This window comes from Mobula birostris, chromosome 7 (genome assembly GCF_030028105.1).
Source record: "Mobula birostris isolate sMobBir1 chromosome 7, sMobBir1.hap1, whole genome shotgun sequence".
NCBI classification, from domain to species: Eukaryota; Metazoa; Chordata; class Chondrichthyes; order Myliobatiformes; family Myliobatidae; genus Mobula; species Mobula birostris.
The window spans coordinates 25918515-25934282 of NC_092376.1; the positions used below are offsets into that span (position 1 = coordinate 25918515).

Here is a 15768-nt window from a genome sequence, read left to right on the forward strand (position 1 = left end):
GAAGATGAATGAAGTTATTCCCTTTGGTTCAAGAGCCTGATGATTGAAGGGCAATAACTGCTCCTGAACCTGGTGGTGTGAGTCCTGAGGCTCCTGTACTTTCTTCTTGATGGCAGCAGCGAGAATAGAGCATGTCCTGGGTGGTGGGGGTCCCTGATGATGGATGCTGCTTTCCTGCAGCAATGTTTTGTGATGTGCTCAATGGTGGGGTTGACTTTATTCATGATGGACTGGGCCATGTCCACTACTTTTTGTAGGATTTTCTGTTCAAGGGCATTGGTATTTCCAACCAGGCATTGAAGAAGTCGCTCAATATACTCTTCACCTCTCATCTATTGAAGTTTGCCAAAGTTTTAGATGTCATGATGAATCTTAGCAAATTTTGAAGTAAGTACAGGCACTGCCATGCTTTCTTTGTCAGTGAATAGATATAATTCACAGATATAAAACTGAGGAACATACTGCAACTCTGATCTTGCTTGATCTGGCTTTTGATTTTTTTTAAACAGTATATTAACAAAATTTCATTTCATAGAGGTAAATACTATAAATACTGATTTTTGTATTTTCGATAGTATATTAACAAAATTTCATTTCATACTGAGGTAAATACTGTAGCACTTACAGTTCCCTGAGATCTGTCCTTGACATCGTACACTGAAAGTTTCATTTGTGTCATTTGATTAATGAGAGAATCCTGGAAAAACGCAACACTGCTTAGAAAAATGGGATTGTTGGTACCCTGTGAGAAGAAAAAAGAAAAACTATTGAATTTGAAAAATAAAATCTTGAAGAGCGCAAAAAAAGCACAAAATAGTTTACTAAAAATATGGAAGGACTGTATTCGGTTTGGAAATGATTTTGCCCATACATAACCTAAATGTGTTCTTCCTAATTATACCTCAGCCTAACATCTCAACCTTGTATGATAACTGTTCATCATCTGCTGACTAACAACATGCTTTGTAATGTATGTAATTGTTATACGTTTTATTTTGCACCATCTTAAATTTGTAATTCTCTTGACTGTTTATGTAATTTGAAATAACTTGTATTCGCATTTTGATTTTAAAATCTGAAAACATCCAGAAACACTTCAAAGTTGCAGTCAATCATAAAGTAAGTCTGATCAAGAGAGATAAAATCAGCAACTAAAATTTTGCTAAAGATATGGGTTTCATGAAAGTCAAGTAGGCAAAGAAATGGGATTTAGGCAGGTTAGTTACACAGCTTGGAACAGATACGGTTGTAAACAGAGTCAGCAATGTTGAAGGAAAAAGCAGTGTAAGGCACAATGATGTCAGAGGATCTAGCCCTGAGATTGTTGCAGAGAAATGGGTCGTCAACATTGAAAAGTTTTGAACATAAAGAAAAATATTTACACTAGTGCTAGCTGGACCCAGGGAATCAATACAACACTTGGGAACAGAATATAGAAATCATCTGTCAATTAACATCCTGTGGAGCACAGAAAAAGGAAGACCAACAAGGGAAATAATGGAATAAGTCAAATCTGGAAATAACAAAAACATACATATGGATGGGGATGATGAGTTATGGAGATGGATGTAAATAGACTTTGTAATTAAAAGGTTTGTGCAATTATAATTTATCCCTAAAAACTCATACTGGAATTCATCTCATTACACGATTACACATCACTGATCATCTTGCAAACACGAAGAAATCTGCAGATGCAGGAACTTCAAGCAACACACATAAAAATTGCTGGTGAATGCAGCAGGCCAGGCAGCGTCTATAGGAAGAGGTACAGTCAACGTTTTGGGCCGAGACCCTTCGTCAGGACTAACTGGTTATCTTGTGTACAAAGAGATTTCAAAATATCTCATGGAAATAAACAAATTTTTAAAAAAACATGCTCAAGTGGGGAGAAAATGGCTGAAACTAAAAGTGCAAATTCTGAAGGATATTTAAAAAAATAGATGACACCAGAATGAAGCTGAAGTAAACAAGAAGATAAAAATTTTGTGGCTTCTTTCAAAGGTGAAAGTTCACCTTTAATATTTTGGAAGGAGATAAAAGGGTAGAAATAGATATTCACTGAGTTCAAAACTAGGAATAATTTGTAAAAGAGGCCATCTCAAAATTCAAGAATTCAGATTTAATTTCTTTAGACAGTAATTGATGACAACATGAAACATGATGTATTTAAGGAGAATGGTTTGTTACCAACCACTTGTCCTTCAAAAACTCTTAAATTCTCTTGTATGTGTAGCTAAACAGAGGTCCAAGATGCCCTGAAGGTCTTATGCAGTGTATTCAACTGTCCATACCATTGCTAGACTCAGAGTTTATCAGCATTTTACCAGAAGAATGCCAACCCCAAATCAATTATTTGCTTATTTTATACTTAATTGCTGAATCATGTTTTATTGTCTATTTAATTAACAATATTTTTGAGTAATTCTTTGTTGTCTTACTTAATCTATCTCAATAGTTTTTAAATATCTCTGATGATCAGAGGGAATTTAACAGTCAGAAAGTTGTTACAGGCAGCTGTGTTTTGGGATGAATGTCCACAGTACAGTTCAAAATATCAGCAAACATGAGGATCATGGGAGATGTTTGGGAGCAGTTTAGTGGAAATTGAATTGGGAACTCAAGTTCAGGAACAGAACAGAACAGGAGCCACAGACAAATTTTGTCTTGATTTACATGGGGAATCAGTGAATTGTATCGTACCAATTGAAACTTAGTGACTGAGTCTTCCATAATTTGTTGGGAGAAACTTACCTCTATTATCTCAGTTTGCACATGTTTTGTCCAGAAAGCTTGTGGAGGGGTTGTCACGCTTACTGCTACAAAACTATTTGGCTTCCGGTCCAAGGAGGGAGTGATCAACTCACTGCATGCTATTTGTATGCAAACAAGCAGAAACTATTTAATTACTATTCAAGCAGCAGTGAATTTGTTAAAGATTTACATGCTTACTATACAGTACTAGTGAAACAACAGCCAAACATCCCTTTAAAAATATCGCAGAACAATTATTTGCTAAACATTTTTAAATTGGTCTATTCCAAATATGTAATGTATATTTCATAGTAGATATTAGAAACATAGAAAACCTACAGCACAATACAGGCCCTTCTGTCCACAAAGCTGTGCCGAACATGTCCTTACCTTACAACTACCGAGGCTTACCCATAGCCCTCTATTTTTCTAAGCTCCAAGTATCCATCCGAGTCTCATAAAAGACCCTATCGTTTCCATCTCCACCACTGGCAGCCCATTCCATGCACTCACCACTCTCTACATAAAGAACTTATCCCTGACATCTCCTCTGTACCTACTTCCAAGCACCTTAAAACTATGCCCTCTTGTGCTAGCCATTTCAGCCCTGGGAAAAAGCCTCTCACTATCCACACAATCAATGCCTCTCATTATCTTGTATACCTCTATCAGGTCACCTCTCATCCTCCGTCACTCCAAAGTGAAAAGGCCGAGTTCACTCAACCTATTCTCATAAGGCATGCTCCCCAATCCAGGCAACATCCTTATAACACTCACAACACGCTGGAGGAACTCAGCAGGTCGGGCAGCATCTGTGGAAAAGATTGGTCGACGTTTCGGGCCAGAACTCTTCGTCAGGACCCCAGCAACTGCAGATTATTTTGTGTTTACGAACATCCTTATAAATCTCCTCTGCACCTCTTCTATGATGTCCTTGTCCTTCCTGTAGTAAGGTGACCAGAAATGAGCACAGTACTCCAAGTGGGGTCTGGCTAGGGTCCTATATAGCTGCAATATTACCTCTCAGCTCTTAAACTCATTCTCACGGCTGATGAAGGCCAATGCACCGTATGCCTTCTTAACTATAGAGTCAACCTGCATAGCAGCCTTGAGTGTCCTATGGACTCGGAGCCCAAGATTCCCCTGATCCTCTACACTGCCAAGAGTCTTACCATTAATACTATATTCTGCCATCATATTTGATCTACCAGAATGAACCACCTAACACCATGCAGAATATGACCCGTCTACAACCACCCTACCTTCTGTGGGCAAGCCAGTTCTGGATCCATAAAGCAATGTCCCCTTGGATCCCACGCCTCGTTACTTTCTCAATAAGCCTTGCACGGGGTGGCTTATCAAATGACTTCCTGAAATCCATAAATCATAAATGTTCATAAATCCTGCCTCTCAGGATCTTCTGCATCAACTTACCGACCACTGAATTAAGACTCACTGGTCTATAATTTCCTGGGCTATCTCTACTCCCTTTCTTGAATAAGGGAACAACATCTGCAACCCTCCAATCCTCTGGAACCTCCCCCATCCTCATTGATGATGCAAAGATCATCACCAGAGGCTCAGCAATCTCCTCCCTCCCCACAGTAGCCTGAGGTACATCCCATCTGGTCCCAGTGACTTATCCAACTTGATGCTTTCCAAAAGCTCCAGCACATCCTCTTCCTTAATATCTACATACTCAATCTTTTCAGTCCGCTGCAAGTCATCCCTACAATCGCCCTCACCAAGATCCTTTTCCGTAGTGAATACTGAAACAAAGTATTCATTAAGTACCTCTGCCATCTCCTCCAGTTCCATAGACACTTTTCCACTGTCACACTTGATTGGTCCTATTCTCTTGCATCTTATCCTCTTGCTCTTCACATACTTGTAGAATGCCTTGGGGTTTTCCTTAATCCTGTCCACCAAGGCCTTCTCATGGCCCCTTCTGGCTCTCCTAATTTCATTCTTAAGCTCCTTCCTGCTAGCCTTATATCTTCTAGGTCTCTATCATTAACTAGTTTTTTGAACCTTTAGTAAGCTCTTCTTTCCTTCGAGTAGATTTACAACAGCCTTTGTACACCACGGTTCCTGTATCCTGTATCCTTTCCCTGTCTCATTGGAACGTATCTACGCAGAATCCCATACAAATATCCCTTGAACATTTGCCACATTTCTTCCATACCTTTCCCTGAGAACATCTGTTTCCAATTTATGCTTCCAAGTTCCTGCCTGATAGCCTCATATTTCCCCTTACTCCAATTAAACGATTCCCTAACTTGTCTGTTCCTATCCCTCTCCAATGCTATGGTAAAGGAGATAGAATTGTGATCACTATCTCCAAAATGCTCTCCCACTGACAGACCTAACACCTAACCATATTCATTTCCCAATACCAGATCAAGTGCAGCCTCTCCTCTTGTAGGCTTTTCTACATATTGTGTCAAGAAACCTTCCTGAACACACCTAACAAACTCCACCCCATCTATACCCCTCACTCTAGGGAGCTGTCAATCAATATTTGGGAAATCAAAATCTCCCACCACAACAACCCTGTTATGATTACTCCTTTCCAGAATCTGTCTCCCTATCTGCTCCTCGATGTTCCTGTTACTATTAGGTGGTCTATAAAAAACACCCAGTAGCGTTATTGACCCCTTCCTATTCCTAACTTCTACCCACAGAGACTCTGCAGACAACCCCTCCATAACTTCCTCCTTTTCTGCAGCTGTGACACTATCTCTGATCAACAGTGCCACACCCCCACCTCTTTTGCCTCCCTCCCTGTTCTTTCTGAAACATCTAAAGCCAGGCACTTGAAGTCGCCATCCCTGCTCCTGCACCATCCAAGTCTCTGTAATGGCCACAACATCATAGCTCCAAGTGCTGATCCACGCTCTAAGCTCATCCGCTTTATTCGTAATACTCCTCGCATGAAAATAGACACATCTCAAACCATCGGTCTGAGCACGTCCCTTCTCTATCGCCTGCCTATCCTCCCTTTCGCACTGTCTCCACGCTTTCTCTATCTGTGAGCCAACCTCTCTTCCCTCCGTCGCTTCTGTTTGGTTCCCACCCCCCAGCAATTCTAGTTTAAACTCTCCCCATTGGCCTTTGCAAACCTCCGCACCAGGATATTGGTTCTCCTCAGATTCAAGTGCAACCCGTCCTTTTTGAACAGGTCACACCTGCTCCAGAAGCGGTCCCAATGATCCAGAAATCTGAATCCCTTCCACCTGCTCCAATCCCACAGCCATGCATTTATCCTCCACCTCAATCTATTCCTATACTCACTGTCATGTGGCACAGGCAGTAATCCTGAGATTACTACCTTTGAGGTCCTGCTTCTCAACTTCCTTCCTAACTCCCTGTAGTGTGCTTTCAGGACCTCGTCCCTTTTCCTACGTATGTCGTTGGTACCAATATGTACCACGACCTCTGGCTGTTCTCCTTCCCACATCAAGATATCGTGGACGCGATCAGAAACATCCCGGACTCTGGCACCTGGGAATCAAACTACCATCCACGTTTCTTTCCTGCGTCCACAGAATCGCCTGTCTGACTCCCTAACTATAGAGTCCCCTATCACTGCTGCCATCCCCTTCCTTTCCCTACCCTTCTGAGCCACAGGGCTACACTCTGTGCCAGAGGCGCGACCACAGTTGCTTCCCCCAGGAAGGCCGTCTCCCCCAACAGTGCTCAAACAGGAGTACTTATTGTTAAGGGGGATGGCCACTGGGATATTCTCTAGCATCTGCTTCTTGCCCTTCCCTCTCCTGACTGTTACCCACTTATCTGTCTCCCCAGGCCCCGGAGTGACTACCTGCCTATAGCTCCTCTCTATCACCTCCTCACTCTCCCTGACCAGACGACGGTCATCGAGCTGCATCTCCAGTTAGTAACGTGGTCCCTAAGGAGCTGCAGCTCGATGCACCTGGTGCAGATATGGTCAGGTTGTCTTCTATAAATTTCTATATATTGTCCAGAAGTCTTCTAAAAATCAAAATACGACCATTTTGCACTCAAACTCCAGTTAGCTGCTTACACATCTCACCAAAACCTTTGTCTAGCAAATATGAATCAATATTAGAGTTACTGAATAACAACTGTGTACAGCCAACCATTCTTTTCTATATTGAAGATGTACGTCTAACAAGAACTGATCAACCAAAGAAATTGAGAGGAGAAAAGTACAAATGTAATTGTTTGAAGCAATCTCAAATAAGTAATGAAACAATTGTCTAATACTCACCTAAACTAAATTCCAAAATAGGCTCATCTGGATCCTGGCTGTTAGCTGGAAAACAGTTTTATCAGTAGGTTAGATCTTCAGAATACTGACAAATACAGTAAATTATTAGGTTAAATATCCAGATCCTTCAAATTCAAAATAATCATAAAACCAAGTTTATAAGTATCATATATTACCAAGGTTTACTGAATCTAAAATTGAATCAGGAATATAATTTATAATCATGATGATGTACTGGACTTAAATTGGAGGAAATCAACTTTAAGTTAATTCTGGAATTATGCCTTTAATAAGCTTACATTTTCCTCTGGTGTGCAATTACAAAGCACTTACCAGACTTGTTTGTTCATTAGAGCAACCAGGCATATTACTGAAGGTTACACAGGAAAGAGTATAATCACAGTGAATTAAAATTTTTAAAAAAACAAGAACAAATCGGCACTGTCATATTATTCTTATTATTACTTTGTCATACTCTAACCAAATTAAAACCGTCAAAGGATTGGCATTGCACTAAGCAGGAAATGTTTTATGTGCTGGGACAAACAAATCTCGACCATTCATGCTTGATTCTGGGTTCTTGTTAATAAATCTCAGTCTGAACAGCAGAGTTACCTCATTGTTTCACTTCCTTGCTGAAAAATGCAAAATAAAGATAGAAAATAAGGGTACCTTGGCAGGTAGGCTATCTATTTTGAGGAGAAAATGAAGTGAACTAATTAAGACTTTATGAAGCAGGTAAAAGGTCAAACAGGCTGCAAACTAAATGTTATAAATGAAGAAGTAAAAAGGAAGTTAACTGAAAAGGTAGTGATTGTGAAAATAGCAATTTTCTTGTTCTTACAGGAACATTCACTTAGCTTCAACTCTACACAATTTATATAAAGAGACGAAAGATATTATTGTCAAAATTGCTGATAACACAGATAGGCAGAAAAGTTAGTTACAAAGACGACATAAGGAGGTAGTACATACAAGTGGGAAATTGAGGATAATGTAGGAATATGCCCATTTTAGCTGGAAAAATAAAAGGATATGTTATCTAATCATTCGGAATTTGCAGTGCTGTGTAGAGGAAATCTGGTGAATGATTTGCACATTAGTAGGTACAGCTAACAATCAGGAAAGTTAACGCAATGTTGTTTGCTTTCAGGGGGAACCGAAAACAAAAGTAGATCTTCATGCCAAGCATTGGTGAGTCCAGAATCAGAATCAGGTTGATATCACTGGCATACAGTATGTCATTAAATTTGTTGTTTTTCAGTAGCAGTACTTTGCAATACATAATAATAAAAAGCTATAAATTGCAATAAGTATATATATATATATATATATATATATATATAAATAAAATAAATTAAATAAGTAGTGCAAAAACAAAGGGAAAAGAATTGTGAGATAGCATTCATGGGTTCATTGCCCATTCAGAAATCTGATAGCAGAGGAGAAGAAGCTGTTCCTGAAATGATGCGTGAGTGTCTTTAGGTTCCTGTACCACTTCCTTGATGGTAGCAATGAGAAGAGGGCATTTCCTGGGTGATGGGGGTCCTTAATAATTGATGCCGCCTTTTTGAAGCATTGCCTTTTAAAGGTGTGCTGGATGCTGGGGAAGCCGATGATGGAGCTGGCTGAGTTTATGACTTTCTGCAGCTTTTTCTGATCCAGGAGTACTGTTGTTTGGTCTCCTTATTTAAGAAAGGAGGTTAATGTGTTAGAAGCAGTTTGGATAAGGTTTGGAATGAATAGCTGATCTTATGTGGAAAGGTCGGACAGCCAAGTTGCTGGAATGTTTAAAAATGAGGAAAAACTTGATTGAAATATGAAAGATTCTGAGGAGCCTTAGCAAGGTGTATGTGTTCTGGCTGTGGACGAATCTGTAATTTAAAGGGAGCTCAAGCCAACAAGTTGCATATTTGCACTATGCAAAACTCACCTGCCAATGATAAGTTTAACATATCTGAAGACAGATCAAATGTCGAAGCTCGTTGCATGGTCCTGGCCTTATTATGCCGAGGACTTTGCTCATTTGTTGACATTTTTTCATGAGTATTATCTTTCTTTCCTTCTGCTAGTCTTCTAATTTCTTCCAAAGCTCAAGTCACAGGTTCCTAATGATCAACAGAGAACATTTAAAGGTTTAGAATTTTCAATCATAACCAGACAAGCAGTGTGACAACTACTTTCCTTTACTGTATGGCTCCTTTGGTATCTGGTCTCTGAAAAATGCCAATACAAATAATCTTCATACATTATTCTCCAAGAGATAGTCATTTCCATCATAGATAGCATATTGATTTACTGAAAAAACTCCACTCTACAGCAAGCAGCTCTTGAAGTCCGTAAGAAAGTGGACCACCAAGATTGAGAGGTCTCAGGAGATGACAACCATTATTTTGGAAATTCTAACAGCAGTAGCACATTACCTTAAAGTAAAACTACCTTGCATTTTCAAATCTGTAACACAGAATCAATTTGTGTGTTCTGATTTGGAGTTACAAACCATATAGTGCATTAAATGTTTCGGCTCATCAAATAATTATTTGACAGAACTATCCAATTAACCCTGTACCATTGTTCTTTTCCCATATAACCATATAACAATTTAGCCCTGCACATTTTTTCTTTTCAGATATAGAAATGATTTTACTAACTTGCCTAATACAGATTGTTCTACTTGTATAAGATTTCTTCCAGTTCGTTCTACAATCATTTTAAATGTCTGTCCTCTAGTTACCAACTCTGCTGTCAGTAGAAATATTTCCAGTTTATGACTTAGTTATCTTACTAAATTCCAACAGATAGGGGATTCGTTATAACAATGTTGGAGGCAATTATCCACATTAGGGTCTTACATGTTAGAAAGAATTACTCAATTGGGTCAATAGCCATAAACCTGAGGTTGTATGAACCTCATTCCAGGACAGAATCTCAGCAGCAATTCTGGTTTGCATAAAGGTTTCATCCAAGGGTTTTTTTTTTGTTTTGGACAGAAGAAGAGGGGTTAACAGCATTTTCTGACATGATCAATGAGAAGCAGCTTAAGTTTCATTTTGTCTCCCTAGGAGTGGTAAAAAGACCATAAGACATAGGAGCAGATTTAGGCCATTCTGCCCATTGAATCTGCTTCATCATTCCATCACAGCTGATTTATTATCCCTCTCAACCCCCTTCTCCTGCCTTCTCCCCATAAATAAGACCAATGGGTGGGTGGGGAAGGCAGAGAAGGTTGACAAAGAACTGGTGAGAACAATGGTCATTTCTCTTGTAGTTTCTGAAAAGCAATCAAATAGTTATAAACAAGAAATGCAAGAGAAATGTTAATGGCATTATTTGAAAAATGGTATCAAATGGAGGACTGGGTTGAGGAAAATAACCACAATACTTCTATATAAAAATTAGTTTTAATTTCTCTGACATGATTTTAATACAGTTCAATTTCATACAATATTATGAGCTTTATATTAACTGTGATTGAGATCACACTTTTTGGTAAATAAGCAACATTTAAATCCAGCAAATGAAATAACTTAACACCCCATTGCTATCACCCTTCATTAATAATTCATAATATTGATTCTGAGCAAAAATACCAGGAATGGATGTTATTATTAGAGGAAATCACCATATCTTGGGATTTTTAATTACATAATATCTTGGAATGTAGGTTTATTAAAATATTCTTACAAATTGCATACCCATGAATGTCAGCACTGAAGGACAATATGTAAGTTCACACCAGTAACTAGCCACACAACAAACCCAGCCGGTCTTCACCAAGAGGAGCCCAAGGAGAAAAGAAACATGCATCTACTGTCCTCTTACATAGCACTGATAACTTGGCCCAAAGGATACCTAGTGGAGAAAACATTTAATTAAACTGTAGCAATGAGATCAGAATGAATCAATCAATACATATCTGACTTATCAAAAGGTCAGACATTGATAGACATAAATAATCTGTAGATGTTAGAAATCTAAAGCAACACACAAAATGCTGGAGGAACTTAGCAAGGTCATCTATGGAAATGAATGAAGAGTCAACATTTTTGGCTGAGACCCTTCAGCATGATTGGAAAGGAAGGAGGAAGGTGCCAGAATAAAAAGGTGGAGGGAGGGGAAGGAGGATAGCTAGAAGATGATAGATGAAGCCTGGTGAGTGGGAAAGGTAATGGGCTAGAGAGAAAGGAATCTGATAGGAGGGAAGAGCAGACCACAGGAGAAAGAGAAGGAGAAGGGGACACAGTGGGAGATGAAAGGCAGGTGAGAAGAGGAAAGGGCCAGAATGGGAAACAGAATATTGATATACCATCAGTTTTGTGTGTTAACTAATTAAATGCAAGTATGGAAAGTGACAAAAATTACAACACAGGACAGCTATTCATATGCTAGAAATTTGTTTTATTTACTCCAGATCTTCTCACAAAATGATACAGCATCAAGATCAAGGCTAACCCTCCCAATCATTGAGCATGTTTACATGAAACATTGTCTTAGGAAAGCAGCATCCATCATCAAAGATCCTCATCACCCAGGCCATGTAATTTTCTCACTACTGCCATCAAGTAGAAGGTACAAGTACCTCAGGACTTGCACTACCAGGTTCAAGAACAGTTACCACTCCTCAACCATCAGGCTCCTGAACAAAGAGAATAACTACACTCATCTATTGAGATGTTCCCACAACCAATGAAGTCACTTTAAGGACTCTATCTTGTTATTTCATGCTCTCATTATTTATTGCTATTTATTTATATTTGCATTTGTACAGTCTGTTGTCTTCTATGCTCTTGCTCTCCCATTGATCCTGTTTACAGTTACTGTTCTATAGATTTGCTGAGTATGCCCGCAGGAAAAAGATTTTCAAGGTTGTATGTGGTGACATGTATGTACGTTGAAAATAAATTTTACTTTGAACTTTAAACTTTGAACCAGCATTACACATTAAATCAAATTCTGTATATTTTAGAAAAACACATTAGAAGTTCAAGGAACTCAGTAGGTCAGGCAGCATCTATGAAAGGAATTGGACTGTTAACATGTTGGGTTGAGACCCTTCTCATGACTGAAGAAAGAGGGCAGACAGGGATCCATTCTTTCCAGTCCCCATCCGAAACACTGACTATCCATTTCACCTGTAGGTGTTACCTGGTCTGCTGAGTTGCTACAGATGTTTGTGTATTGCTGCAGATTCTAGACACTGCAGTCTCATGTCTCTGTATACATTTAATTATTTTTCTAGGACCTTTTTTTTAAAAAAATTAAAATCCACTCTCCATTATTCTTCAAAAATGTGACCTCCATTTTATTTGTATGTCATAAACCAGGTGTTCAATTTGTATTTCTTCCCACTTAAAAGAAAAATGGACAGCAAATGCATTAACAGCTTGGAATTTATCAGTAGCAAGCAGGACAGAAAAGGTAGGCTGCGGTGGAGATTGCAAAAAGACATTGAGATCGTTTGGAAGTTTGACAGTACTGCAAAAGTACTCTTGTTTTGTGGTTTTATCTTACAATTTTCAGTAAGCATAGTGCTCACAAAACAATGATGTAACTTTGCTTTTGGAACTTGAGTGCAAAATAGTTTGGCTTCACAGCATGGAGGGGGAGCCTTGTTTTTGACAAATGTGAGGGGAGAACTCTAAAGATAAACTATAAAGATCTCTAAACAGAAGTAAATGTGCAATTGAATGGAAAAATATACAATCACTTCCTATGTATTTTCACATGACAACAGCAGACTTATTTTGCTTTTCTTGCACACACAACTTCCTTGTAATAGAGCTCTCATATCTAACCAATGCAAAAACCGCTTATGCCATTTGGAATGACTTACTTGACCTATTTCTTCTCAATCAGTAATTTCATGGAGATCTTACGCAAAGATAAATTACTGAAATTAGTTTCCTTTCAAAAGCACAATTCAAACCATCTCCTAACAAAAACACCTCATGGGGGCATAGTATACCAATCAACTCTAGCCATTATGCCATAAAATTAAATTAGGCAAAATGCCAGCGAGTTTCAATTTAGGCATCACAAAGTAAGTTAAACAATAACTCATAACAGAAAAATGGATTAGTTCAACCTCCGGGTTGAAATTAAAATTCCAAATATTTTCTCTTTCCTGTCTTCCATAGTGACAACCGTATTCTTTAGTGCACGAAGATTGACACATGAAAAATCTGAACAGCTCATTAACATACTTTCCAAATTCGTTAATCCCTCAGCTCCTCATAAAATTTATTTACAAATTATCCCATTATCTAAAATGTATCAACATCTATTTTGCCTGTATATTCAAAAAGCCATTTAAAAGTTTCCCGGTTTGTGAGCTCTTCTGTGAGCACAACCAAGTGCCGTATCTTTAGTTATAAAGAGAGAAGAAGCACACTTAGTCACCACCCTAGCAACCACAAACTATGTGAAATAAGAGTAACAGCCACAAAGTGCTGGAGAAACTGAGCAGGTGACACAGTACCCTTGGAGGAGATTAAACAGTCAACGTCTCCGGCCAAGCCCTTCATCAGGACAGGAAAGGAAGGGGGAAGAGCCCAGAATAATAAGTGGGGGGAGGGGAAAGAGTACAAAGCCAGACGGTGATAGGTGAAACCAGTTGAGGGCGATAGTAGGTAGGTGGGGGAGGAGGGAATGAAGAGAGAAGTTGGGAAGTGATAGGTGGAAAAGGTAAAGGGCTAAAGAAGGAGGAACCTGATTGGAGAGGAGAGTAGACCATGGGGGGGGGGGGCAGAGGACAGGCACCAGATAGGGGTGATGGACAGGTGAGGAGAAGAGGTAAGAGTGGAGCCAGAATAGGGAATGGAAAAGGAGAAGGGGATGAGAGAGTAATTACCATAAGTTGGAGAAATCAAGGTCCTAGATACTAATGATAGTATTGATGAGTGTGCTTAAAAGTTGCAGCTGTATAGGACCCTGGTCAGACCCCACTTGGAGTACTGTGCTCAGTTCTGGTCGCCTCACTACAGGAAGGATGTGGAAACCATAGAAAGGGTGCAGAGGAGATTTACAAGGATGTTGCCTGGATTGGGGAATATGCCTTATGAAAACAGGTTGAGTGAACTCAGCCTTTTCTCCTTGGAACGATGGAGGATGAGAGGTGACCTGATAGAGGTGTATAAGATGATGAGAGGCATTGATCACGTGGATAGTGAGAAGCTTTTTCCCAGGGCTGAAATGGCTGCCACCAAGAGGACACAGGTTTAAGGTGCTTGGGAGCAGGTACAGAGGAGATGTCAGGGGTAAGTTTTTTTTTTACGCAGAGTGGTGAGTGCGTGGAATGGGCTGTTGGCAACGGTGGTGGAGGCAGACATGACAGGGTCTTTTAAGGGACTTTTGGATAGGTACATGGAGCTTAGAAAAACAAAGGGCTATGGGTAACCCTAGTAATTTCTAAGGTAGGGACATGTTCGGCACAACTTTGTGGGCTGAAGGGCCTGTATTGTGCTATAGGTTTTCTATGTTTCTACGTTCATGTTGTCAGATTGGAGGCTTTCCTCTTACCCTTGTGGTTCAGAAGGACCTACAGTCTACAAGTGAGTGGATTTGAATAAATCAAAGACCGTGGAAGAACACAAAAAAAAACTATACAACTTAGTGGATTTGGATGAATCAAGGACAGGGGAAGCAGACAAACCAATTGTCTTTGTCCACTCCCATTTTGTGAACTCTGCACTGATTCTTGCTCTGGGATAATTGAATTAGAGCAATTAAATGTGGACACAAGGAGCTTCAGGTGAGTAGCTATTTATTATGTAAAGAGCTACTACCAAAGAAACAGCCGTAATGTCCGTGCTGTGTCTACAGCTCTCTGCAGTTTCAAACGGTCAAGTGCAGAACAGATTCCATGTCAAACCATTATGTACCCAGATAGGATGCTTTCATTAAAAATTGCACCAATAAAAAATGATAATACAGGTCGACCTTCACTAATCCATCTACCTGTAATCCGGTTCCTTTGATAATCCGGCACTGATTTCAAATTTTCTGCACAATTGTAATTTCAAATTTCACAGTCCACCGTACCAATCTGCTGCGCATCGTTTTGATTGCGCCAGATCTGTTCACGTATTGGCACACTTTTGTAAGCACAGACAGGCGATTTCTGCTTGTTTTCCTGCATCTATTAATATCATTAGCTCTTTTTTAGCCCCAATTATGGGCCCAGTGAGTAAAGGAAATGCGCCTTGTGCTGTGAAGCGAAAACGCCACACATTATCCATTAAAGATAAGGTTGAACTCTTGAAAAACCTGGACAAAGGTGTATTGGTGAAAAGCTTGTGCCAGTGTTTCAACATTGGCTCTTCCACAGTGTACGATGTCAAGAAACAGAAAGAAAAACTGCTACATTTTTTTTGCTGATAGTGGCTCAAAGAAACAGATGTGCATAAGAAAAACAATGAAAGACGGAAGAAGTTTGGAACTAGATAAAGTGCTGAGAACATGGGATTTAACGTGAGACTTTCTATTGACAGGCTAATTAAGTTGACAGGTGAATTGCTGAAAGGATTAGAGCAACAATGTTTTATAACTGAGCAAGAAATAATGAGTGTGTATATGCTGCAGGATAAGCTAATCAGAGAGAGACAAAAATATATGAAGCAGCTTATTTTGGAAGATATGTTCAAAAAAATTGCTAGGAAAAGTGCAACGGGGAGCTAACACTTCAAAATCCAGTGCCACCAACTTCTGCTCACCCAGATGTGCTGCCACCAACATCAACAGTTTTTGAAGAAACTGTTGTGCTA

The 15768-nt window shown here is 39.5% G+C and overlaps 1 protein-coding gene across 8 annotated transcripts in view; it reads right to left on the minus strand.

Annotated features, from left to right (window-relative positions):
• Window positions 1–15768, minus strand: part of LOC140200057 (inositol polyphosphate-4-phosphatase type I A) — a 265040-nt gene that overhangs the window by 97790 nt on the left and 151482 nt on the right. For 7 of the 8 annotated variants that reach the window (XM_072262759.1, XM_072262753.1, XM_072262756.1 and 4 more), the window contains 5 exons: window positions 10702–10858; window positions 8940–9114; window positions 7007–7051; window positions 2755–2873; window positions 626–742 (listed from right to left, as the gene is read on the minus strand). In XM_072262759.1, the coding sequence (XP_072118860.1) occupies window positions 626–742; window positions 2755–2873; window positions 7007–7051; window positions 8940–9042 (384 nt within the window). In that variant the 5' untranslated portion in view covers window positions 9043–9114; window positions 10702–10858. The remainder of the gene's footprint in view (window positions 1–625; window positions 743–2754; window positions 2874–7006; window positions 7052–8939; window positions 9115–10701; window positions 10859–15768) is intronic. The other variant, XM_072262755.1, reaches the window with a different exon arrangement.